The sequence below is a fragment of the Mustela erminea genome, chromosome 20 (assembly GCF_009829155.1).
Source record: "Mustela erminea isolate mMusErm1 chromosome 20, mMusErm1.Pri, whole genome shotgun sequence".
Classification (NCBI taxonomy): domain Eukaryota; kingdom Metazoa; phylum Chordata; class Mammalia; order Carnivora; family Mustelidae; genus Mustela; species Mustela erminea.
Genome location: NC_045633.1, coordinates 33,656,151 through 33,680,147, shown reverse-complemented (window position 1 = coordinate 33,680,147; position 23,997 = coordinate 33,656,151). Strand labels below are relative to the sequence as shown.

General features: G+C 51.8%; 1 protein-coding gene across 4 annotated transcripts in view; it reads left to right on the top strand.

Annotated features, from left to right (window-relative positions):
- Positions 1-23,997, top strand: part of LOC116581481 (NADPH--cytochrome P450 reductase) — a 60,350-nt gene that overhangs the window by 15,205 nt on the left and 21,148 nt on the right. For 3 of the 4 annotated variants that reach the window (XM_032328665.1, XM_032328664.1, XM_032328663.1), the window contains exon 2: positions 18,604-18,794. In XM_032328665.1, the coding sequence (XP_032184556.1) occupies positions 18,616-18,794 (179 nt within the window). In that variant the 5' untranslated portion in view covers positions 18,604-18,615. Of the gene's footprint in view, positions 1-10,076; positions 10,158-18,603; positions 18,795-23,997 lie in introns of those variants that run through there. The other variant, XM_032328662.1, reaches the window with a different exon arrangement.

Below are 23,997 nucleotides of genomic sequence, written 5' to 3'. Positions count from 1 at the left end.
CAGTGAAAAACTTCCATAGCGATGGCTGGTACGTCCGTTTAAATGTGCTCAATCCCACTGTGCTATACACTTTAAGATGGCAAATTTTAGGTTATGTGTATTTTGTCACAATTAAAAAAAAATAACCTTAGAGATGAATCACAAACCCACCCCCCCAATCCAAGAACATTATTTATATGGGCACTTAAATTAGCAATGGCTAATTGCTTTAACCATTGGGACCTCCTTTGGGATATCTTCTGGTTCAAGCCCCATGTTTCCTTGAGCTTTTCCTTAATTTATGACACTGTGAGATGTTCTGGGCTCATCTTTTGTTTCCCACACAACAGCCCTGGAACCAGCTAGTTCTTTTTTTTTTTTTTTTTTTAATATTTTATTTATTCATTGGACAGACAGAGATCACAAGTAGGCAGAGAAGCAGGCAGAGAGAGGAGGAAGCAGGCTCCCCGCTGAGCAGAGAGCCCGATGCGGGGCTCAATCCCAGGACCCTGGGATCATGACCTGAGCTGAAAGCAGAGGCTTTAACCCACTGAGCCACCCAGGTGCCCCAAACCAGCTAGTTCTTTAAGAAGCCCTCATTCCTTTTATTGGAGAATGATCTTTAGAAACCAAAATGTGGGTGCTTTGGGGACAGTGCTGATTTTCTCTCTGATCCGTTCCGGAGAATAAGAAGGGAGGGACAGAAATCCAGTGTTCCTTGTGTGTCTGCCGTTTCCCCCATTAGAGTTCTCCGTAGTGGTGATACTCCACTTTAGGAAGGAAAGGGGCCATGGGAAGTTGAGATTTGCGCAAAGTCCTAGAGCCATTAAGTGGCAGGGCAGTTTTGAACTGGCTTCCCCCGCCCCCCCCCCCACCCCGGTTCCCCAAAGCTGTGAGCCCACTTTCCCTTCAGGCCCCTCTGGACACTTTCCCCCAGCCTTTCTGTGACCTGCCATTTCATGCCTCCCTTGCCAAGAAGCCCTCCCTAGCCACTTAGACTCACAGCAGCCTCACCCAGCTGTGAACTGGTTCTAGCCATCTGTACCATTCGTTCTGGCAAGGAAGTAGCTGCCATGTGTCTCTTTCCGCAGGAAGGGCAGAGAACATTCCCTGACTTAGTCTGTCTTTGCTTGTCCAGTGGGTGCCGTGCTGGGCACGTAGCATACTTGGTGGCTGCGGGAGAGCCGTTCTTTAGTACGAGTACCCGTCTTGTTGGCCAAGCCTCGGTGAGGAGAAATGATTTACCAAGATGGTGGGAAAGCCAATACTCAAATTCGGTTCCCTGAACTCCCACAAGTCCCACACCCTTTTCATTACATCCCTAGCCCGTTGGGCTACTGATACTGTTTTATAATCCAGTGGACTAGAAAGAAACCAGAGCAAAGGCTGGGGCTGTTTTGCTCCCCTCAATGTTACGGTCTCTTCTCTGTGGAACCACTTCTAGCCAGAAAAGTCATGATTTTAGTAGAAGCTCAAGTATTACTTTTGGAAAGTAATCTTGATTTCCTTTGTGATGGCAGAAATACTGAAATATAGAAATAATAGAAATAGAATATAGAAATTCCAGAATCAGTAGATGATGCAGAAAGAGTTTATATTCCCTTTCTTTAGGGGATCCTGGAACGGGGGCATTTGAAATTTTGACGTAATACTGTCATTGTAGAGGAATACTTAAAAGGGAGGTAGGTTTTTGTTTGGTTTTTGTTTGGTTTTGTTTTGTCTTCCTGCTAAAATAATGCAGGCTTTTCTTCACGCCAGAAAACAGGTGAGGTGGGGTAAAGGTGCCATCAGTTTCCATTCCGGCTAGTGGAAGTTTGCAAAAACTGAGCTAAGCTTGTCTGCAGGTGGTAGAAAAATTGGGCCAGAGGGACACTGGACTTGGCAGGAGCTCTGAGGCCGTAAGAGCTATTGCAGTACCTTTTAGAGTGACTGAAGGCCTTCTGGGTTCTTCTGTGTCTGCCCTTCCCCAGGCATTGTCTTTTGTCCCCCTCACAGTAGCCTCTGGGGCCTTTGTCCACTCCCCACCCTCTGCCCCTTTAGTTAGAGGGACTTGTACTGCATCAGCTATAAAGTGACTGGGCCTAGACATAAGTTAAGGCTTTCTTGTTGAAAGTCAAGGTGAGCTGATCAAGGACAGTTGAAAGACATTGCGTGAGCACTCACCCTGCTCCTCTTGGCCCTAGGGGCAATGGTTGAAAGAGGGGAGCTGGTCCCCCCAGTTCCAGCCCAGCTGGAGGCAGATCTCTGGGTAAGCCTTCTGGTAGGTGAAAGGCAGAATTGGATAGATTCTGGAGTTCTAGACCCCAGAACCCAAAGCTTACTTTCCCCTCAGTCAAGGTTGGGTTTCTCCGGAGCTTTTGGGTTTCTCCAGATTGTTTTCTCTAAACTCAAGGAAACTGAAGAGCTTCTGGGAGTTCTAGGCTGGCTTCCAGGGGCAGAGCCTAAGTACTCTGCCATCAGTGTCCTTTCCCGTAGCTCGAGCACACTCAGTACGCCAGGCACGGAGCAATTGTTCCCGTCTTGGTTATGCAGAATTCACCCCGCACATATCTTTGTCTTTCGGAATTCTGCCAACAGCCCTGTGACGTCGGTGGTAATATCCTCATTTTATAGAGGAAAAAACTGAAGCTCAGAGAGGCTTTGAGGGGCGTGTGTGTGTGTGTGTGTGTGTGTGTGATGTTGTCTTGACATAAGGAGTTTAAACATACCCATTTCCAGACACGAGTGGCGGATGTGCTTATTGAAATGTGCTTCCCCAAGACTCCGGTTCTCCCTCCCTGAGTTACCCAGTGCCCTGCCGTGAGTCTTCCCCGCCCCTCCCTGGGACCGCCTCAGGGGGCCTGAGGAGCCGCATGTGGCGAGTGGAGCTGAGCGTGGAACTCGGATGTCCCTAAGCTGTGGTGCTTGGGTTGGTGTGTGACTGTGACCCTGGGCCAGCACCGCCCCGTGCACACCTGTCCCACATTCTGCCACTTGGGGTCTTACTTCCTGGGAAGGAGTTCCTTGGCTGAGAAGGCCTGTCTGGTCTGCACACCTGTCTTTCCAGTTTCTTCCCTCTGCTCACCCTTCTGGGGCACAGGTGTGGTGGCCTCCCCAGAGTGCTTACTGATTCTGGTACTTAGGGTTGGTTTTTTACTTCTTTTCCTCCCAGGCTTCTGTGAGCCGGGTGCTTTGTAAAGTCGCTTCCCTTCGCTCCAGGTCAGCAGGGGGTCTCGCGCAGGGAAAGCACCAGAAAAATGTTGAAAATAAATTGCTTTTTGGAACATAATTTAACAGCCTCAAAAATATTTATTCCTTTTGATTCAGAGATATTTCCAAGATATTTTCGGAAACTCCATTCATTCTAAGGAAGTAGTCAGAGGTGCACACTGATTTGTCTTGAAAAGCTAGCAGTCGTGATTATCATGGCATTATTTGCAATAGTGAAAATATCCAGCAAGCGACTTGTATGTTCATAGGCTAAGATAACATTTGAGAGTTTATAATGTTCCCAGTTTCACCTGTGAAAAAAGGCAGGACAGAATTGTATGTAGCATGAAACCAATAATGGTAAAAGTGAATTTATAATATACATATTTTTAAAAAAAAAACTGGTAGTACAGGGGCACCTGACTGGCTCAGTCAGTGGAGAATGTGACTGTTGATTTCAGGGTTGTGAGTTTGACCCCCATGTGGCGTGTAGAGATTCCTAAAAAATTAAATCTGTAAAGAAAAAATCCAAAACAACAAAAAACTAGTAGAAGAAAAACAGTACACATTTGAGTTACATTCTTTTGCTTCTTGTTTCTAAATTTAGCATATTTTTTCAATGATCATGCATTTTGTTTTAAAGATTTTCTTTATTTGAGGGAGAGCGAGAGAACAGGCAGGAAGAAAGAGAAGGAGAGGCAGCTCTGGAGTGAGCGGGGAGCTGGGCGCGGGGCTCGAACCCAGGACCCGGAGATCATGACCTGAAGTGAAGTCCGATGTTTATTTATTTTTTTTTTAAAGATTTTATTTATTCATTTGACAGAGAGAAATCACAAGTAGATGGAGAGGCAGGCAGAGAGAGAGAGAGAGGGAAGCAGGCTCCCTGCTGAGCAGAGAGCCCGATGCGGGACTCGATCCCAGGACCCTGAGATCATGACCCGAGCCGAAGGCAGTGGCCTAACCCACTGAGCCACCCAGGCGCCCCAGAAGTCCGATGTTTAATCCACTGAGCCACCTACGCGCCTCTGAACATGTATATGATTAACTTGTTTTATTTTGAAATAGCTTCAGATTTACAGGAAAGTTGCAAAAATCATGAATTCTTGAATTCTCTTTACTCAGTTTCCCCAGTTATTAACATTTTACCGTGTTTGTTTTATCATTCTGTGTGTGTGTGTGTGTGTGTGTGTGTGTGTGTGTGTATGTGTGTGTGTATTTCTTAAATATTTTTTTCACGGATCTACTTGAGAGTAGGTTACGATTAGGACGCTCTTTTACCCCTAAGTACTTCAGTGTTTACTTTCTAAAATTCAAGGACATTTTCTTACGGAACTGTAGTCTAGTAATTCCCACCAGGAGATTCACATCAACACACTGTTTTTCCGAATGTGGAGTTTATTCATATTTTGCCATTCATGTCTTTTATAGCAAAAGAAAAATCTTTTCTTCCCTTTTCTTTTCCTGGCCCAAGGTTGCGCTGAACCGTAACCACTCTTCTATGCCCCGAAGCGATGCACTATTTCTTTATCATATTTGCCCTTGACATTTTCCAAAAAGTCAGGCCATCACTTTGTAGTATGTCCCCTGTGTGGATTTGTCTGCTGATTTGTCTGCTGATAAGACAATGATAAGATTGTGTATTTTTGGCTAAATATCACAGAAATGGCGTTGTGTCCTTTAGAGCGACATAGCAAGTGGTGGCAGTGTCCCTGACCCAGGACTGGAGCCTTTACCTTTGATCACTCGGCGTCAGCCTGGTTGTCCTCTGTAAAGTGCTGTCCCGCCCTACGCAATCAGTAAACTTCTCATCAAACTTTGACCCTCAAGTTGGAGCACTCACGATCCTTGCCTGAAACGGTTATCACTACAGAGATTACCAGTTGGTGATTTTCTAAGTCTGTCATTTTATTAGTTGGTATTCTACTGTACGGAAGAACTTTCTTTAGTCACCTGGATGTATTTATTGATTGGTGTAAGTATTCATACCAGTATTGACTTGTGTGCGATCCTTTTGTCCTAATGGTTCTGATCTGTCACGCTGAGGTTTATTTCGGTGCTCATAGGGTCTCAGATTTGGCTAGTGGGAACCCCTTCCAGGACCCTGTGTCCTTTTGACATGTCCTCTGTCATTCTTTGAGCCTTTCTTTTCTCGTTGACACAGCAAAGTGATCCGGGCTCAGTCACTGCTTTTCCTGCCCTGGTTCGGGAGTCTGCTGACCCTCCAAGAAACCCTGGTTCCTTTGGATGGAGAACAGTGTTTAGAAACCAGGGTCTGGGAGCCAGGTGAGAAGTAGACCATCCATGTGCACACGTCCGTGTGCGTTCACACCTCCCGTTCCAGTGCACACCGCACTCTCTGTCCCTTTGTCTCTCTCCACATTTGTGGCTCCCCTCTCTGTGGCAGGAAACCCAGCTGGTGTGGATTTCTTTTTAGTTCTAACACGTGAATACTGAGAATACCAGCCATCTCGTTGGAAAAGGACAGACAAAGCAAAGAGCCCTTGAGACACCCACCACCCCACTCATATTAGTCGACACTCCCGAGAGGACGTCACGATGGGTCACTCTCCTGGAGAAATACATACTTTTTATTTCATTAATAATTTCATCGTGAGAAAGTAGCTTCTTTAAATTCCGTACGTTTTGGCAGTCTTTCAGTGAGAGTACTATAGTCCACCTACTTATTATTTTTTTTTAGATTTATTCATTTATTATGAGAGAGAAAAAGAGTATATGGGGGAAGTGGCAGAGAGGGAGAGAATCCGAAGCAGATGCCCGCTGACCGTGGAGCTGGACACAGGGCTCGATCCCAGAACCCTGGGATCACAACCTGAGCCAAAAAAAATCAAGAGTCGGCCACTTAGCCACCCAGGCGCCCCTCCACCTCCTTCTCTCTTAACCGCTGCATAGCACTCCGTTGTTCGGAACTGAAGACCTAAGCAGGTTGGGGCCCTTCCCAGCGGTGCTATGTGGAATGTTCCTGTGGTCCCGGTGAGAGGCACAGCCCAGGTGAAGAGAGTCACTGCACCCTGAGGGCTGGACACTTGTTTCCCCTGAGAAAAAAGCTTTAAAATAGTCTTTTTTTTTTTTAAAGATATTATTTATTTATTCATTTGTCAGAGAGAGAGAGTGTGCGCATACAAGCAGGCAGAGGCAGAGAAAGAATCAGGCTCCCTGCTGAGCAGGGAGCCCGATGCGGGGCTCAATCCCAGGACCCTGGGATCATGACCTGAGCCGAAGGCAGAGGCTTAACCCACTGAGCCACCCAAGCACCCCCTAAGATGGTCTTCTGATGAAGTAAATAGCACACACTCGTAATTTGAAAACCAAGCAAATAATACATTAAAAAGAAAGCGAGCAGAAAATTTAGATCTCCTCCCCGAGATGCCATTTCTGTGACGATTCTCTCACATACCGTTTTATGCGTGTGCGTCCACACTTCCATCACTGGGGGCAGAGCGCACGCGTGACTGTGGACACGCGCGGATGCTACAGTGTAACTGACATACAGTATAGTGTGCGGTTCGGGAAATTCGTACACGCACAGGCTCTCTGCAGCGAGCGAGATCCTACACGTCGTCCGGCGTGCCAGCAGCTCCGCTCGTGTCCCCCACTCATGACCCTTGCCCCAGGGGCATATTGGCCCATCGCCTTTTTCTTTGTCTGGTTGTGGTATCAGGGTGATACAGGCCTCATAAAACAAGCAGGGCGGCCTCCCGTTCTCTTTTCTGGAAGAATTTGTATGGAACTGGTGTCATGTCTTCCTCAGATGTTTGGCCCACTGTGTCCGTGAAGCTGTTTGCTCCTGGAGTTCGCTTCTGATGAAGGTTTTATTAACTACTAATCTGCCTTCTTTTACAGGGCTGTTTCTCTTGGGTGAGCTCTGGTGGTTTATGTCTGTCAAAAAATTTATCCACGTTATCGAAGTTATCAAATGTTGGCGCCAAGTGGGTCCTAATTTCCCATGTTACATTTGTAATCTGGGCAGACTCTAACGCTTTCGGCACTTTCGTTCCCTGTATTGGCAATTTAAGCTCTTTTTTTCCTTTCTTCGCTCATTCCTCTCTCTAGAGGTTGGTCCTGTTTGAGAGCAATGTTTTGTATCCAGAGTTATAAAAATTCATTATCTCCTTAAGAATTCAAGGATTTTTTTTTTTTAAGAGAAAAGCTTTGTTTCAAGATACTTTTCTATTCAGAGCAGACATCAGGGTAGACCTCAGAAAACCAGACCCACATTTTTAATTCAGGCGCCAGCACCTGTCAGCCGTGTGGCCTTGGACCCACCCCATAGGCCGGTCAGAGCTCTGACCTCAGTGGCTTGGAGGAGGTCACAGTAACTTCTGAGTTGGCTGAGCCACGAAGGGGTGCCCCACAAGTGTCCGGCCCAGCATCTGCTTGCGGTGGGCCCCCATGCTGCGGGTCACCAGCAAAGGGGGAAATTGGGAACAGCCCGGAGAGCACTGGTTCCTCCTCTCTCCCCGGGACAGGAACTTCTTCCCCTCTGTCCCCACGGCACTCGGTAAACGTTGATTTTTGCAGCATTGCCCACATTGGATCACAGTTCCCTTGATCAGGCTGCAAACTTCCTCACCGTGGGAAGGGTTTTTCTCATCTTTTCTCCCTCGTGCCCATGTATATTTTAAGTGATCAAACCTACTTGAATGAACGAAGAACAGGGAATTAAGTAAACAACGGTATAACAGATCGGTGGCAGCCAAAGAGGATATCATTATAAGGGGCCCCCCAGCAACACGGAAGAATGGTTCACAAAATCGAATATGGCTGACCCTGGAACAAGTTGGGTGTGAACTGCACGGGTCCACTTCTGCGTGGATGTTGTCAGTACGTACACACGTGGTACTGTAAATACAGTCCCTCCTCCTTATGATTTATTTATTTATTTAAATTTTTATTTATTTGACACAGAGAGAGACAGCCAGAGAGGGAATATAAGCAGGGGGAGTGGAGGAGGGAAAAGCAGGCTTCCCACTGAGCAGGGAGCCTGACCTGGAGCTCGATCTGGGGACTCCAGGATCATGATCTGAGCCAAAGGCGGATGCTTAACTGACTGAGCCACCCAGGTGCTCCCCAGCCCCCTTTTTTAAGAAAGAGAGAGAGAGTCTTAAGCAGATACCACGCTCAGTGCAAAGCCCAACACAGGGCTCGATCTCGTGACCCTGAGATCATGACCTGAGCTGAAATCAAGAGTTGGATGTTTAAGTGATTGAGCCACCCAGGCGTCCTTTCCTTATGATTTTTTTTTTTAAGATTTTATTTATTCGATATAGAGAGAGAGATCACAAGTAGGCAGAGAGACAGGCAGAGAGAGAGGAGGAAGCAGGCTCCCTGCTGAGCGGAGAGCCCTATGTGCAGCTCAATCCCAGGACCCTGAGATCATGACCTGAGCCGAAGGCAGAGGCTTTAACTCACTGAGCCACCCAGGCACCCCTCCTTATGATTTTCTTTCTTTCTTTTTTTAAGATTTTATTTATTTATTTGACAGAGAGAAATCACAAGTAGACTGAGAGGCAGGCAGAGAGAGAGAGGGAAGCAGGCTCCTTGCTGAGCAGAGAGCCCGATGCGGGACTCGGTCCCAGGACCCTGAGATCATGACCCGAGCCGAAGGCAGCGGCTTAACCCACTGAGCCACCCAGGTGCCCCACCTCCTTATGATTATTTTAATGATGTTTTCTTTTTTATACTTATGTGACTGTAAGATTCAGTATAGTATTCATATAACATACAAAGTATGTTAATTGATTATTTCTCTTATTGGTAAGGCTTCCAGTCAACGGTAGGCTTGTGGTAGTAAGATTTGGGGGGAATCGAAGGTGACGCATGGATTTCTGACTGTGCGGGGCATTGGTTGGCCCTGACCCCCATGTTGTTCAAGGCTCAACTGTACCTTTTATCTGTTTTTTGTATGAACGTGTGTATATGTGTACGTATGATGTATTTATGTATGGAAGAAATGAAGGAAAAATCCAGAAGGAAAACAGCTCTGTGGCTTTTACCCTTTAACAAATAGCATTTGAGCAGGGGGAGGCTAGGTTGGGAGGTGGTAAGGCCTCTGTGGCTGGAGGCTGTCAGGCGAAGGCTAAAATTCCTGGGCACAAATGCTTGTTGCAGCCTACGGCATGGAGTGTGGGATTCCTTCCTCTCCGTCACGGTTTACAGATTCCCAGGCTTCCCCCTCGCTGCCAGAGGAGCAGGGAAAGGACCATCCGGGAGCAGCTTCTTGTGTCTGTGCAAACTGAGGTGGGTGGGAACAGGCACAGTGCAGAGGGGGTGCTGGTGTGCCTGGGGGGCCGGGAGCCTCACTTCCCACCCCCCACCAGGAGGCTCCTCATTAATGCTGAAAGCCCTGCTCTGTGTGAAGCACACACAGTTCTTGGAACTGTTTTTTTTGTTTTTTGTTTTTTGTTTTTTAATGCAGAGAGTCAGTACATCCCCCTTCCTGCCTTTTTCAAGAGCTCTGTTCTGGGCCTCCCTGCTTCTCTTCCTCTTTCCTGAGTCCCAGGGCTCTGCCACGGGGTCCCCATCACTGTGTTGTAGTCTGCCTCTGCTTTCTGTGGCCCTTGTTGATGGTGAACTGGAACTCTGTGCGTGTGTGTTTCAAAGGGTTCAGTGAAAGAGACTCAGGAATCATTATTTATTAACTCAGGTCGCGAGACTTGGGTTTTGCCCCCCCCCCCCCAGCACTGTCTCCAGCCTCAGCCAGGTCTGCGTCACTGGCTCCTGGGGTGGCAGGTGCCTTCTCTGTCACTAAGTTACGCAGCCTTCTGTTGTCACATCTGTGCTGGGTGCCCTGCCTCACAGCTGCTCATTCTGTCTTCAGTCACCTTTGTTACAAAGCTCTCCCGACAGTGTGTAAATCTCTGCCCTCCATAACCAGGCCTGACTTTTGCCCTCAGGGCCCTCTCCATCCTGTTTGATGACTCCCCAGAGAAGGGATCGGCCTGTTGCCTCTGAATCTTCTTGTCTTTAAGGTAAACCTCTCCAGTTCTGTGCTGTTTCCCATGTGGCGGGTTTTGGGGACTCTTTGTGATTATGTTCCTGTTTATCTTTGGTGTGAAGTGTAGAGCCCTTCTGAAACTGTCTTCGTGAGCCCTCAGCGTCTGGGGAGGCCGGCCTGGCGTTGGCCCATTCCATTCCCATTTCTGTAAAACATGGGGGAGTGTTGTCATCCTTGCCGAGGCTTGCTGCCTGAACATAGCCTGCGTGGGGGGCTCTGATTGCCCATCGGGGGCTCACGAGCCTGTCGCTCCTTAGGCTTGCTCACGCTCTAGAGGCACAGCAGACTTCAGAACTGTTCCGCCCAGAACTCACGCAAACCAGGGCAAGTCCTCCAGCTTCCCGGGTTTCGCTTTTCCTCATCTGTAGTCAAAATTAATTTGAGGCGAAGAGGTAGTCAGGAGGTTGAACTGGCGTGAACTCGTGTTAGAAAAGCCCAGCTCTTTCTCCAGTGTCTCATTCCCTGTGACACTGCGGCCACACGCAGCATTCCTGACCCCAGATGTGGGGGTGGGGGTTCTCCACAGCAAGTAGTTCTATGGCACTGACTGGGTACCGTGCCCTACCATTTAAGTCAGTTCTGACACTGCCCGGAGCTGGTGTCAGATTAAGGGCTCTGTCCCACAGGGCTGCTCCCCACAGTTCAGGTGGCAGCCACAAGTCTGGGTGCTTACCTGTGCTGCTGACCAATCAGCAGTAGATGGGGGTTCCCCACACACTCTCCTTTGGTTCAGTTAACTTGCTAGAGCAGCTCACACAGCTCAGGGTAGCACTTACATTTACCAGCTTATTAAAGGACACAGTAAAGGGGCGCCTGGGTGGCTCAGTGGGTTAAAGCCTCTGCCTTCGGCTCAGGTCATGATCCCAGGGTCCTGGGATCGAGCCCCACATTGGGATCTCTGCTCGGCAGGGAGCCTGCTTCCCCCTCTCTCTCTGCCTACTTGTGACCGCTCCCTCTCTCTCTGTCAAATAAATAAAAAAATCTTTAATAAATAAATAAATAAATAAATAAATAAAGGACACAGTAAAGGATACAGATGAACAAATAGATAAGAAATAAATAAGCTGAGGTTTGGGAGAGGGCCTGGGCCCAGGAGCTTCTGTCCCTGTGGAGTTGGGGTATGTTGCCCCCCCGGTATGTGGATGCATTCGCCAACCTGGATGCTCTCTGCACCCTGAATTATCAGGGTCTTTGTAGAGGCCTCCTTGGTACGCACGACCAGTCATTAACTCCACTTCCAACCCCTCTGCCCTCCCTAGAGAAGGGGATGGGCAGGGCTGAAAGTTACAAGCTAATTGTGGCTTGGTCTTTCTGGTGACCATTTCCTATCCAGGAGCCCACCCAGAGCCACATTAGAACAAAAGATGCCCCTAGTGCTCTTATCACTTAAGAAATTACAGGAGGTTTAGGAGCTCTGTCCCAGCAACTAGGATCAGAGACCAATATATGTATTTTCTGTTATCTCATGGAACTCCTGTGAAGTATGCTGTGCCCATGTGTTGCCGTGTACTAACGTTTAATAGTGTTACTAAGTCTGCCCACAAAAAGCCCAGGAGTATTTGCCAAGGGTGTAGGGGAGCTCTGGGTCTGCCCCAGTTGGAGCTCAGGCCAGGGGTTGCAGCCCCAGAGGGGATGGTAGAAACCAGCCCACGTGGCTCTCGGTGCCAGCTGCACTTCCGGTGGTCTGCTGCTGTGAGGCTTGGTCAGCTCAAATTGTGCTGAGTGATGCTGGCTCTCCTGCCTGCTTCTTGCCAAGTCATGGTTTCACACATCCAGGGTTCCTGGCCCCCTTCCTCTTTTACATCATTGCATCAGACACCGTGTCAGTCACATGTCTCCGGACCACACCCACAGGCCCTGTTATGTAGGGGAGAGGTCATCAGCTAGGGCCATTTATTGTCTTCTGTAGAACATTGGCCTGGCATGTCCTGGGCTAGGATGCCTTGCTCATGGCCTTGTGATTGTACTGACATGGTAGATGGAGGCAGTTTTGCCCAGGTTCCCACCTATGACATAGTTGTAATCATGCCCACATCCCCGCCCACTTGTCCCTGGCTGCCTGGGGCCCCAAAACCCCAGACATGTAGAGGCCTCCTGGGCCCTTTGCACATTGGTCTCAGTTACTTCAGGAGGCTCATCTCTTGCCGAACACCCTTGTACCTGCACGTACAAATGCATCCCATCATAGCACACTTGAGTCACACCAGATTCTATCACCTCTGCTCTTCCATAGTTCAGGCCTTTGCATGGGCTTCCCCTGACTCCTCTTATCTTCCTTATCTGGCTGGTGGACCCAGTCATTTTCCATGACTCAGCTCAGATGTTAGTCCCTGGGTGCCCTTCTCTGACTGTTTCCAACCATCTTGTCTTCCCCTTCCTCAGAGCCCGATTTTTCCCCAAGGCATCGTACCTGCTGGGACATGCCTGTGAATGACAACATGAGTTGGCACCCTCCATGCCCCCGCATGGTGGCTGTCTGACAAAAGAGAGCATGGAAATAAGATTCAGGCTCTAACAACACTATTCCTAGAATGTCTAGAATACAATCACAGATCACTCACCATACTAAAAACTAGGAGACTTTCAACTTGAATGAGAAAAAAAACAATCAGCACACACCAGCATCAAGATGTAAAGAAGAGCCAAACAGACATCTTAGAACTGAAAAATACCAAGTGAAAATTAAAAACTGTGTGGATGGCTTCATCATAGAATGATGAAGTCAGAGGACTTGAAGATAGAATCGCAGAATTACCCAGTCAGTGGAGAGCAACAGTGAGAAGCTAGACAGAACGAAAAAAAAAAAAAGTGGACTGAGCCTCAGGGACTTGGGGGACCAGTCACAAAACACATTTATGTCATTGAGGTCCTGGGAAATGAGAAAGAGTGTGGGCTGAAAAGGCATTTATAGAAGAAACAATGGCTCTAAGTCCTCAAACCTACAGATTCAGGAAGCCAAATGAACCCTAAAAGTCGTAACTCCAGTGATACCCATACCGGCTCTATCTCGGTTTGGAGGATAAACTTTGTGGGCACGCTAGCTAGAGAGGAATCTGGTCCATGGCTCTCTGGAGCACTGCTCTTTAGTGGCTGTCTTGGCTAGGGCCCTGTCCCTGGAGGATAAGCTATCGGTTGCAAGCAGCGTGGCTCCCTCGAGGGTTTTCCCTCATCTTGAAACCACTAATCGTTGGCAGAGGTTCGAGAACATGAGTAGGTGTCGTTCCCCACTGCACCTGGGAGTGGACGCCACGAAGTGCCTGTGACTGTTTACCACTGGGTGACTTGCATACTGCAGAGGCCACCCAAATCACTTGCTCAGGCTTCTTCCCTCCTTGTCTCTGTTTCCAGCGACCAGCTCACTCCAGTGTTGGGGCTGGGTTGTTTGATCGGTCTTGTTTACTGGTCAGGAATTGTTTACAGGGAGCCCCTGGGTGGCTCAGTAGGTTAAGCATCTGCCTTCCGCTCAGGTCATGATCCCAGGGTCCTGAGATCTAGCCGCGCACTGGGCTCCTTGCTCAGTAGGGAGCCTGCTTCTCCCTGTCCGTCTGCCTACTTTTGCTTACTCTCTCTGTCAAATAAAATCTTTAAAAAAAAGGAAAAAAGAAAAAGAAATTGGACATAGTAAAGGCAAAGCCACAAGTACTTCCTAGAGGATCATCTTACCCTGCAGTGTTGTAAACCATCAGACGGAGAAAGGGCCCTTCTCCCTTGTTTCCCTTTTCAGAAGCTCCAGGTTGGGTTGCCCTTGACCTGTGGCATCAGCTGTTGAACTTCAGGAGAAGTGGTATCTCTCTTAAATGCCTGCCTATTTATGTATGTCCTTTCCTGTATGGATAATGTCTTTTATAATAAAAATGAAAGCTCTATGTACAGACCTCATTTGTAATAAAAGGTCCATTATGCTCTGGTCTATTTGGGGTTAGCAGGACCTCACTGGCTGGTTTTTTGATCTGCGCCCTTTTCCTGTGACTCATTTTCCAGATGAGCCCGTGAAAGCCCGCTGCCTGTAAGGGGTTCGCCTGGAGTCCCAGCCAGCTGGGGCGGCAGGGCCTGCTGTAGTTAAGAAATCGCTGTGTTTAATCACGTACGTTTCATTGTTGGTTTTGTTTTGCTTTCTGTTGCTGACACATGTTGTGTTCGGCCCCCAAGAGTTCTGCACTGTTCAGTGTTCCTCCTTTTCACTAAATGTGGAAAGAAGAAACGGCCCACAGATTAAAGACCCTCTTAGGGCAGAAAGGGTGCACAGGGGCTCTCGAAGTCTCCTTGGAGTGTCTCTGGTAGACCCTCTTGCGGTCTCCCTGCCACATTCGATGTGGAGGGCACTCTTGGCTGGCAGGACGTCCAGAATGTTCTCATCAGAATAGTTCAGACAGTGGAGGAGAGTGATTTTATACCAGACTGGGCAGGGGTGCCTCGGGACGGACTCCCAGAGGCTCCTAATTTATCAGCATGGCCGAAGTGCTGTCTGTGAAACTCGGTGTGACGTTTATACCAGCTCGCGTGGCTTCCGGGTTTAATGTCCGATCGTGATGCCTTCCTCTGGATGACTTGTGTCTTTGCCAAGCTGGGTTTTCAGTGGTTGTTCGGACCTAACTACTCCGTAAATGGAGCTCTTAGGTATTCCCATGGGCCTGGGGATACCAGAGACATTTTGCTGTGATGTCATGATGTCTCAGGGCCCCAGGCACTACAAAAGCTCGGCCCTGTCTGTCTTCATGGATTACCACATGGGCACATCACCAGCCCCAGGTGCAGGGGGCCCCCAGATTTCTCTTCAGCCTGCTTGTTTTGGGTTATCAGGTCATGCCAATTTTACATTCCGTGTGTGCTGACATGTTCATGGACTCCTTCCATGGGAAGCTCCGTGGGGAGCTGTCAAGCATCAGATGGTGTGCCAAGCTCTGTGCCAGGAAAATAGGATTGATGGGAGTGACGGTTGAGCCGAGGTCACAGACCTCCGGTCCAAAGCAGGAAGCAACGAGAGGAAAAGCAGCTCAGGCACATGTAAAGGCACTGGGGCAGGCGTGCAGAGGCTCAGGCTGGGGAGATGGGTGGGCGTCTGTGGGAGCCTCAATGTGGAAACAGTCGCTTGGTAAGAGAGTCGTGGTTTAACAGCTTCTTCCCACCTTCAGCCCCAGGCACGCTGCTCCTGTCCTAGTACAGGAAGCGTCGGGATAAGGATTTTCCTTGACTTCCTTCTTGCCAGGCCTCTCTTTCCACCGTGTGCCAGGCACAGAGGTACCTACGGTACTGTTCTTCGTTCAGGAGCTCAGAGCAGCGTGGGGGCGAGACCCTTGTCCAGTAAGTCATCCTACTTAGATGGGCACTGAACACAAAACCCCCCACGCCGGGAAGCTGGGGCCCCTTCCTAGTTTTCACTCGGCCGAGCCTTCCGTCCCCCACGGCAGAAGGAGGCCCCGATAAAATGCTCACCAGGTCCTTTCTACTGTTCCTCTGCATCTCTTGTCTGAAGTTTTATGGCTCGCAGTCAGAGCTGCTGGGGACCTTCTCAGTGCTCCTGAGACCCCCGAGTGCTGGCACTGTCGCTGTTCTGGTGGGACCTTAGGGCCGGAGCCCTGCCCTGGCTCACTGCAGGGAGTCGGCGTCCCAGCGGGCAGCACCTGGGCGTTTGCACAAGGGGCGAGAATGCGTGGGGGCCTTACTCTGAGCTTGAGGAGAGTGGCCCGGACGCTGAAGGAAGCAGTAAGTGAGGGTAGCGGCGACACAGCCAGACTGAAGGAGAATGAATGTAGCCTCACACACTGTGGTAATGACGTCCCTGTGTTGTGCTTTGCGGGTTATAAAACCACTGGGTAACGTGTGTGCCGGGCGTTGCCAAGCCACCCCCTCTGGAATCACATGGTGATTTTTTCAACGAGTTGACGTTAGGTGTTCATCCTGTCAGGCTGTGAGCAGTGGAGTCCCTGCTCTTGTGGGGTGACCCTGCAGTCGGGGAGATGGCCAGCGGGAAGGACGCATGACACGGTGCCAGGTAGTGATCTGTGCTGGGAGTGGGCTCGGGGAGGGAGGACGAGACACTATACTGAGGAAGAGTCCCTCTGAGGTGGTGACACACGAGCCGAGACCTGAATGAAGTGGGGGAGAGAACCCTGCAGATAACTGAAGGAACAGAGTCTGGGCCACGGCATTAACATGTGCAAAGGCCCTGGGGCAGGAGCAGACTTGGAGGCTGGAGGGGTAGCAGGGATGCCAGTGTGACTGGTGAGGAGTGAGGGAAGACGAGGGACTGGACCCTATGGAGCCTAGAGGCCAGCTAAGGCCTTTAGATTTGGTGCTAAGTAGGACACGAAGCCATCTGAGGGTCTGCTTAGGGACATGATCTGGCTTACTTTTTAAAAAGCTCTCTCCAGCTCCTCTTCGGAGCTGGCCCCTTAGGAGTCTGTGGAAGTGGCCTGGGTGGCTGGAACCAAATATGGGACGTGTGGGACTGTGTGGGTCCCCAGCCTTCCAGCACACCATCCCTGCAGGGACCCCCAAGGACCAGCTTTTCTGGGAGGTGTGGGCAGCTCGCGTATGTATCAGGAAATGATCATTGGTCATTTTGCTTCGTGGCCACAAGTCTCCCCTCAGTAGAGTAAGGGGGCTAGGTGACCGGGGCTGGACGGAGAGGGGTAATGGGGCAGGGAGCGGACGGTGGCCGACGGCTGCTATGTGACGGATGGCCGCGGGCGCTCTCCTGTGTCGGCCGGGCCCGAGGGTCTGCGTGGCATGACTCTGTGGGCCGGGTCCTCTCTTCCCATGGCTCTGTGAGAGCTTGACACACAGAGGCTTGTGGGTGTGCCAGACGACCCTGGCCAGCAGGAGGTGTGGTGTCCAGCAGGGCTGGACAGTAAGACGTGCCAAACGAACACGGGCTAGATAATGCGACCTGAGTGCGTTCATCCTTAATTGTCGACAGCGGGCTCTAGAGGTAGATTTGTCCCGTAGCATCAGCGAGCGAGGAGGGTGCGTTGAGATGATCACGGGGACTCAGCTGTTCAAAAAGCACCTTGGGCAAATGAGAAAGCAGAGAGCCAAGCTTGGGGGTCTGCTCCAAGCGGGCCGATGCCCCACGGGCCCTAGGAGGGCAGAGCTGGTGCCTGGGGCCCGCGGATGCGAGGGCAGCTGTGGGGAGCCGGCCCTGGTGTCTCCCAGAGGCAGGGACAGTGAGCAGAAGTGAGACGTGAGGCTGTCTCCCAGGCCTGAGCTGCTGAGGCAGGACTGAGGCTTTCCCCACTGAGCCTGGGAGCCGTGTCTGTGGGGGAGACAGCCAGTTTGGTAACCGTGGGGATTGCAAAATGGAGTGATGTGCGCCCCGGGGCTGAGGCCGGCCGTGCCCAGTGCAGAAGTGCAGTGCTGGGCTCGGGGTACTCCCCGCCGACCTGCGCGGACTCAGATCTGCTTCCTGGCCAGGTGTCAGTGGTGGACGCCTTGGCTAGGCATCTTTCAAGGGAACAAACAAGGTTAGGGTGCAGGGGGTCCTCAGTGGTTCCCCAGGACTCCCTGAACTCAGAAAAGCTCTTTTACCCCCGTTACGGTGTATTATGGCAGGATACAGACCGAACCCAGCAAAAGGAGAGGCTCCTCAGGACTGAGTCCAGGAGAAACCAGGCACGAGCTTCCCACTGTCCCTGGCCACTGGAGTCACGGGGGCTCAGCGCTCCCAGCAACTGTGCCTGGCCACACGTATAAAGGGTTACTCACCATGGGAGTTCACGGGTGCCTTGGTGTGCAGGTCTTGTGCTGGGAGTCAGCCTTGGAGGCATGGAGCTCCGCATCTCTAACCTTATCTGCTCAGGCTCCAGCACCCCGGACATCACACCCATGTGATGGGATTCAGAGCCCTTGGGGTTCATCCCGAATGACAGGGTTGGAGTAAATCAGCCACGTGGCCTACGGTCTCAAGTGTACAGGGACACTCCGCAGGCAGCATATTTCCAGCTCAGAAGGGATTTCCCAGGAGCCATCCAAGGGCCAGTCCTGAAGGCCTTGGAAAGGGGCAGGGTTTGGGGCAGCCCAGGCCTGTCACATAGCCGGAGGAAAGATTGCCTCTGAGTGGCCCCCGCTCTCGTGTGGAACCAACCCTTCCAAGCCCTTATGGGGCTGGAGGGTGCTCGGTGGTACTGGAAATCTGTGGCTTCCGTTCTCTGTGTTTGCAGGGGCCCAGTCCCTGCTCCAGCGGTAGGACCCCCGTGGACACCACAGGGCTGTTTGCTACTTGAGTTTCAGTCCGAGGCTGTAGCTGTGTCTCGGAGGGGCCAGAGGCCATGTGTGGGGCCAGCAGCTCCTGCCCCTGGTGCTGCCCCCCTCTTGGGACCTACAGACCCAAAATGAAGCTTCTGGGGCTCAGGGGATGCTCCCCAACAGGCCTCAGGCAGACCCTGCTTCTCCCCACTGACCCCTGTCCTTTCTCGCCGCAGTTTCCTGTCAACATGGGGGACTCCAGCATGGACGCCAGCGCCACTGTGTCGGAGACCGTGGCCGAAGAAGTGTCTTTTCTCAGCACGACAGACATGATTCTGTTTTCCCTCATTGTGGGCCTCATGACCTACTGGTTCCTCTTCAGAAAGAAAAAAGACGAAATCCCGGAGTTCACCAAAATTCAACCAATGTAAGTGACCCTACTCAGGATCCTTCTCTCAGCCCTCCAGAGCCCGTCCCCGGGTCCCGGCAGGGCCCTGTCTGCGGGCCCCGGGGCAGGAGGGAACCAGGCGAGAGGTGCGAGCTTCCTTGCAGCATTTTGGGTCGAGTTGCGCGGGTGGTGCCTTACTGGTGGCCTGGGCTTGGGCTCTCCCTTAACCCCTTGTGTGTCCACAGCGCGTGGGGGTTCACGAGGTTCTTTCGGGTCTGTTTCTTGTTTTCCTTTCTCGATGGAACCTCCCAGGGACCAGAGTAGAAGGCCCCGTTCCACGGGTAGCTCAACGGAGGCTCGGCGGCATGAAAGGTCGTCAGAGCTATAGCCAGCGCCCAATTAATATTTCCCTCCAAGGCCCGTGGTCTTGTCGCGGGAAGCGATGGGACGGGGAGGGGCCGTTTGCACGGGGCCACACACGGAGATGCAGACGGTTGCCTTTCGGTCCCACGGCCTTGCTGACGTGGGCAGGATCGCGCTTCAGCCCTCAAGCTTAGCGCTCGGTGGGGGCGGAGGGGGGACGGCAGCGGAGGAGAACTGTTTTTTGCCTCTTCTCGAGACCCACACGGAACATTTCTGTGCCCGGATGTGTCGGGAGTTGTCTCCCAGCCAGGACACCGCCAGGTGTGCTTGCCTGGAGTTAGCATGGGATCCCCCAAGCACCCCATCTCAGACACCAGTCGCACGTCCCAGCATCACCAGCTATGAAGCAAAAGTTGCCAGAACTCCCCGCCCCAGGTTTGAGTCATTGGCTTACGTGGCTCCTAGAGTTCAGGAGAGCATTTTCCTTACTAGATTACAGGTTTATCATTAAGGATGTAAGTCAGAACAGCCAGAGCGAAGAGGTGCGTTGGTGGGGGGCTGTGATGCTTCCTGCCCTTGCCAGGGGTGCCACCCTCCCAGCACCCCCAAGGAAGTGCTCAGCACCCTGAAACCAGAGCTCTCCAAACCCCGTGCCCTTGGGTTTGAATGGAGGCGTCCTTGTCTCGGTGCAGGTGTGACTGATGAAATCCTTTGCCCTGGGGACTCGTTGACCTTCTGCTCCTCTCCCCTCCCTGGAGGTCAGCAGCGGGGCCTGAAAGTTCAAGCCCTCTGATCACATGGTCGGGTCGCCTGCCAACCGGCCCATCCTTAGGGGCTTTCCAGAAATGGCTTTCTTACCATAAACTCTGGTGTGGCTGAAGGGGCCGGTTCTGAGGGACGGAGACGCCTTTGTCGCTCTTGTCACTTAGGGAAGGCGAGGGTTTTAGGAGTCCTGTGCCAGAGAGGGTCCAAAGACCAAACACGTAGTTATTATAAGTCGTGATGTCACAGACAGTGTCCCGCTCGATTTTACTCGTAACAGTGTTTTCTTTTTGCTTTACTGATTTTCTTTTTCAACCTTCCATAAAGCTGCCTTGGAAAAAGGTTTAAGTAAAAAGGCAGATTTGTTGAAAGCAAGTATTAAGGAAGAGTGCAGCTGGTTTTTGGATTTAGAAAAATGACAGTGTGACAAAGATGAAACCACTGCCCCCCCAAGGCTGAATTCCAAATCATACCTGTAACCAGGTCGCTTTGTCACGCAGGCTGTTGCCTGTGTTTTACCCAGACTCCAACCCAAGGGGCCTGCGGGCAGGTTTGGGGGCCTGAGGAGGATGGTTGCTGAGCTGAGACACAGACCCAGGCCTGCCCTCGGGGTGCCCAAAGTCTTGCCCAGAGCCAGTCTCAGGTTTAGGCCGTGGGGCCGCACTCTGGCCAGAATACCCAGGCTGGGCGCTCCGGGTCCCACAGGCTCCTCATTCCCTGTTCCAGTCCTGACTGTTGCCTCTCCTGGAAAAGTTATGGTCTTCAGACATCAGAGCCGGTACTTAGAGAACACAGTCCTCTTACTACGGACAGGACAATAGTTTTCCATTTTTAGACTCTTAAGCGAAGATCTCCCGAGGCCCCACTCTGCCCCTGGTAGCCACGAAAGCCACGAACAAAATAGGGGAAGTCCCTGCATTTATCAGGCTCCCAGTCTGTCGCTGGGCGGGGCCTGGACGAGACCCTTTCTTTGCCCTGCCTCAGTTTCCCCATCTGCTAAATGGGGAAATGACCCCATCCGCCGGGGCTTACGTGGGCGTTAGGGGGTGCTTTGTAGAAACGCTTTAGGAAATGCCCTCGTGTGCATTGTCCAATCAGGGTATCTGCCACGGCCCCATGAGCCAGGCAGGCTCCAGGAACTCTAAGAGGGACCTGCAAGGTATGCTTAGGGAGGTGGGGTTGAGCGGTTCTAGGTTCGAGGCTTGGAGGGCTTTGCCTGCAGAGGGCCAGAGGCAGGGTGGACAGACCAGCCAGCGAGTAGGACTCCAGCCTCTTGCATGGTGACTGGCCCACGTGCCTTCCTGACGTGGAAGGTATTTTGGGGAGAAAATGCGTGGTAAGGGACCAGTGACCAGGTCCCCATTTCCAGTGGCCCTGAGTTTGTTGGTCTGTAAAGTGGAAATGTCCCCTGCACACTTGGGCCCCAGGAGAGGACGTGCATGTACCACAGGAGGACGTGCATGTGCCACGGGAGCACTTGAGGCCACCGTCCTCCCGGCACCGCTCTGGCCTTGCAAAACGAGCCTGACATAAAACTGCTAGGCCAGGGGCGCTGGTGGCTTGTCGAGTCTGTCTCTTTGCCGGGGTGGGAAACCAGGTGTCCCTCCTTATGACGGTGAGGTTCTGGCTTCTCTGCGGTGTGTCTGCCGCTGCACAGCACCTCTTGTCGCTAACTGCTGTGAGGAAGCCGGCTGGGGCTGGTTCGCACAGGCCCTCCGCGGGGGACTCCTTCCCAGTGCAGGGGTCTGGGCCCCAGAGCTGGGTGACGAGAGTTCGAGTTCTGCCTCTACCTCCTAGTAGTCGTGCGATGCTTCCCGTGACTTAACCTTTCCGAGTCCTTGCCCTTCCTTCCCTATCTCCTGGACGGCAAACTGAACCACTCTAACCACGCGACTCTCAGTCACGGGTTAGCGCTTCCGCCAGGTGCAGATGGCCGTGACCCCGTCCCCAGATGGCGTGTGTCATTATCTTTATCCCTCCTGTTAGTACCCTGTCGAGTCTCACCAGAGCCCTTCAAGGGCTCACCCCACTTTGCAGATGAGCATACCGAGACTCCAGTGACCAAGGACCCAGGTCACCTGACCTACAGGGAGCAGAGCCGGCCGTCAGGCCAGACCTGCAGACTCCACAGGCCACGCTTTCCTGTTTGCCACAATGCCCTTGGCCTCTTAAGGTGGCACCAGTGCCCTGTTTCACACCTGAGAAAACACACTCCGAGAGGTCACTCGGCTGGCCCCCAGGGACACAAGCCTGGCCCTCCTGCTGTAAAGCCTGCACCTCTGTCCCTGACCACTTCGGTCCCCAGCTAGCACATGCGGTCTCCGCTGCAGCACAGAGCCTCAGGGGCCACCGGCTCAGTGGGGAGTCTCAGGGCTTAGTGTGGGGACTGTGCGTGGCCCTGGGCTGCGTGACTAACATGGGGTGGGGCCGGGGCGTGGACGAGGCAGGCAGAGCTGACCGGCAGGGCTACCCATGGGCTGCGTGGGGGGTGGACGAGGGTGGATGAGGGGCTGTCGGGAGGCGGGCGGAGGGGGCGCTCCAGGAAGCGGGCCGAGAGAGATGGGGAGGCCAGGGAAGGGAGTCCTGGGGCTCGCACAGCGAAGGCACAGTCGCTGGGACACGGGGGCCTGAATGTGAAGAGCCGGGAGGGCCCAGGGGAGTCTGCGCAAGGCAGCCGCTCAGAGCAGGCTTGGGGATTGGGGAAACTGAGGAAGCCTCTGGGAGGAACGAGGCGGGGCAAGGGAACCGAGCAAAACCCAAAGTTATGAGATTTGGATCCTTTGCAAGCAGTGGGCGATGGCACGACCAGACAAGAGGGAGGCCAGGCTGCTAGAAGGAAGACCTTTTTTTTTTTTTTTCTGGTCTTTTGTTTTTTGTGTTAAAGCCGCGAGAGAGCTGCGGTTAGGTCTCTAACCACACTCCCTAACCACCCCTTTGTCTAGTGCCCTTGGCCATGGGGGGGCGGGCAATGAGGAGCAGGAGACCAGGGAGGTCAGAGGGAAGGTCAGTTCCGGAAGGACTGCCTTGTTTCTGCGGGTCATCTTGCTGCCGGAGTGTATATAACTCACGTGTGCTTTGACGGACGAGTCACCAGAATGGCCCCCGCGTCGTCTGTGTCAGAGCACCCACTCTGCGGCGGGAGTGGTGTTCTTTGGTCTCGATTTGGTTTTCCGTTCTGTGAATTACCATAATCTCTTCATTCTGATAATGACGGACTTTCCGACGCTTTCCGGTCAGGAGGACAGTTACGAACAGCACCGCCGTGAACATTCTAGTAGGCGTGTTTGGTTGCCGAACGGACATTGCTCTATTCCGTGTGCCGTGACATGGAGCTGGCGACTCATGGGGAAGGTTTAATCCAGCTCTAGTGGGTCCTGCTAAGCGGTGTGCCAGCGTGTTTGTCCCGGGGCACGTCTCGTCCTCACACGTGTTTTTGTCACCTTTCTTCTTGTGGCCATTCCAACAGGCATGTGGAGGCACCCTGTCTCGACTGGCATTTCTCTGAAGACCCATGACCTTGTCGTATGTTTTACCGTCCATTTAGAAACCTGGGGTGAAGGGCCTTTCCAGACTTTGCCCATCATCTCCCAGTGGGTTGTTGGCCCAGCCGGTTTGTCGGTGTTCTTTATGTTCTAGATACGGGGCCTTCGTTAGCGGGACAGATGGTAAACGTTGCCTCCTTACCCTCTTACGCATGTCTTCGGACGGTCAGAAGTGCTAGACTTACACTTAGTCCAATTCCTCAACCTTTTGGTTGACCTTAAACATTCACGGCTGATGTTTTTCTGTCCAGGTTAACTTATCCCACGGTCATAAAGATGTTCTTTTTACGTTTTTTTTTTTTTTTTCTAAAAGCTTCCGTGATGGGGTGGAGGCGGGTGGGAGGGATGGGGTGGCGGGTGATGGACCCTGGGGGGGTGTGTGCCATGGTGAGCGCTGCGCGGTGTGTAAGCCTGATGATTCACACACCTGTACCCCTGGGGCAAATAATACATTCTATGTTAGTAAAAAAAATTTGTATGTACTGCATACAGTTGGATCACTGGTTTTAGCCTATTATTTAAAAAAATAAAAGCTTGGTCATCTCTAAAAAAAAAAAAAACTTCCTTGAGAGGCA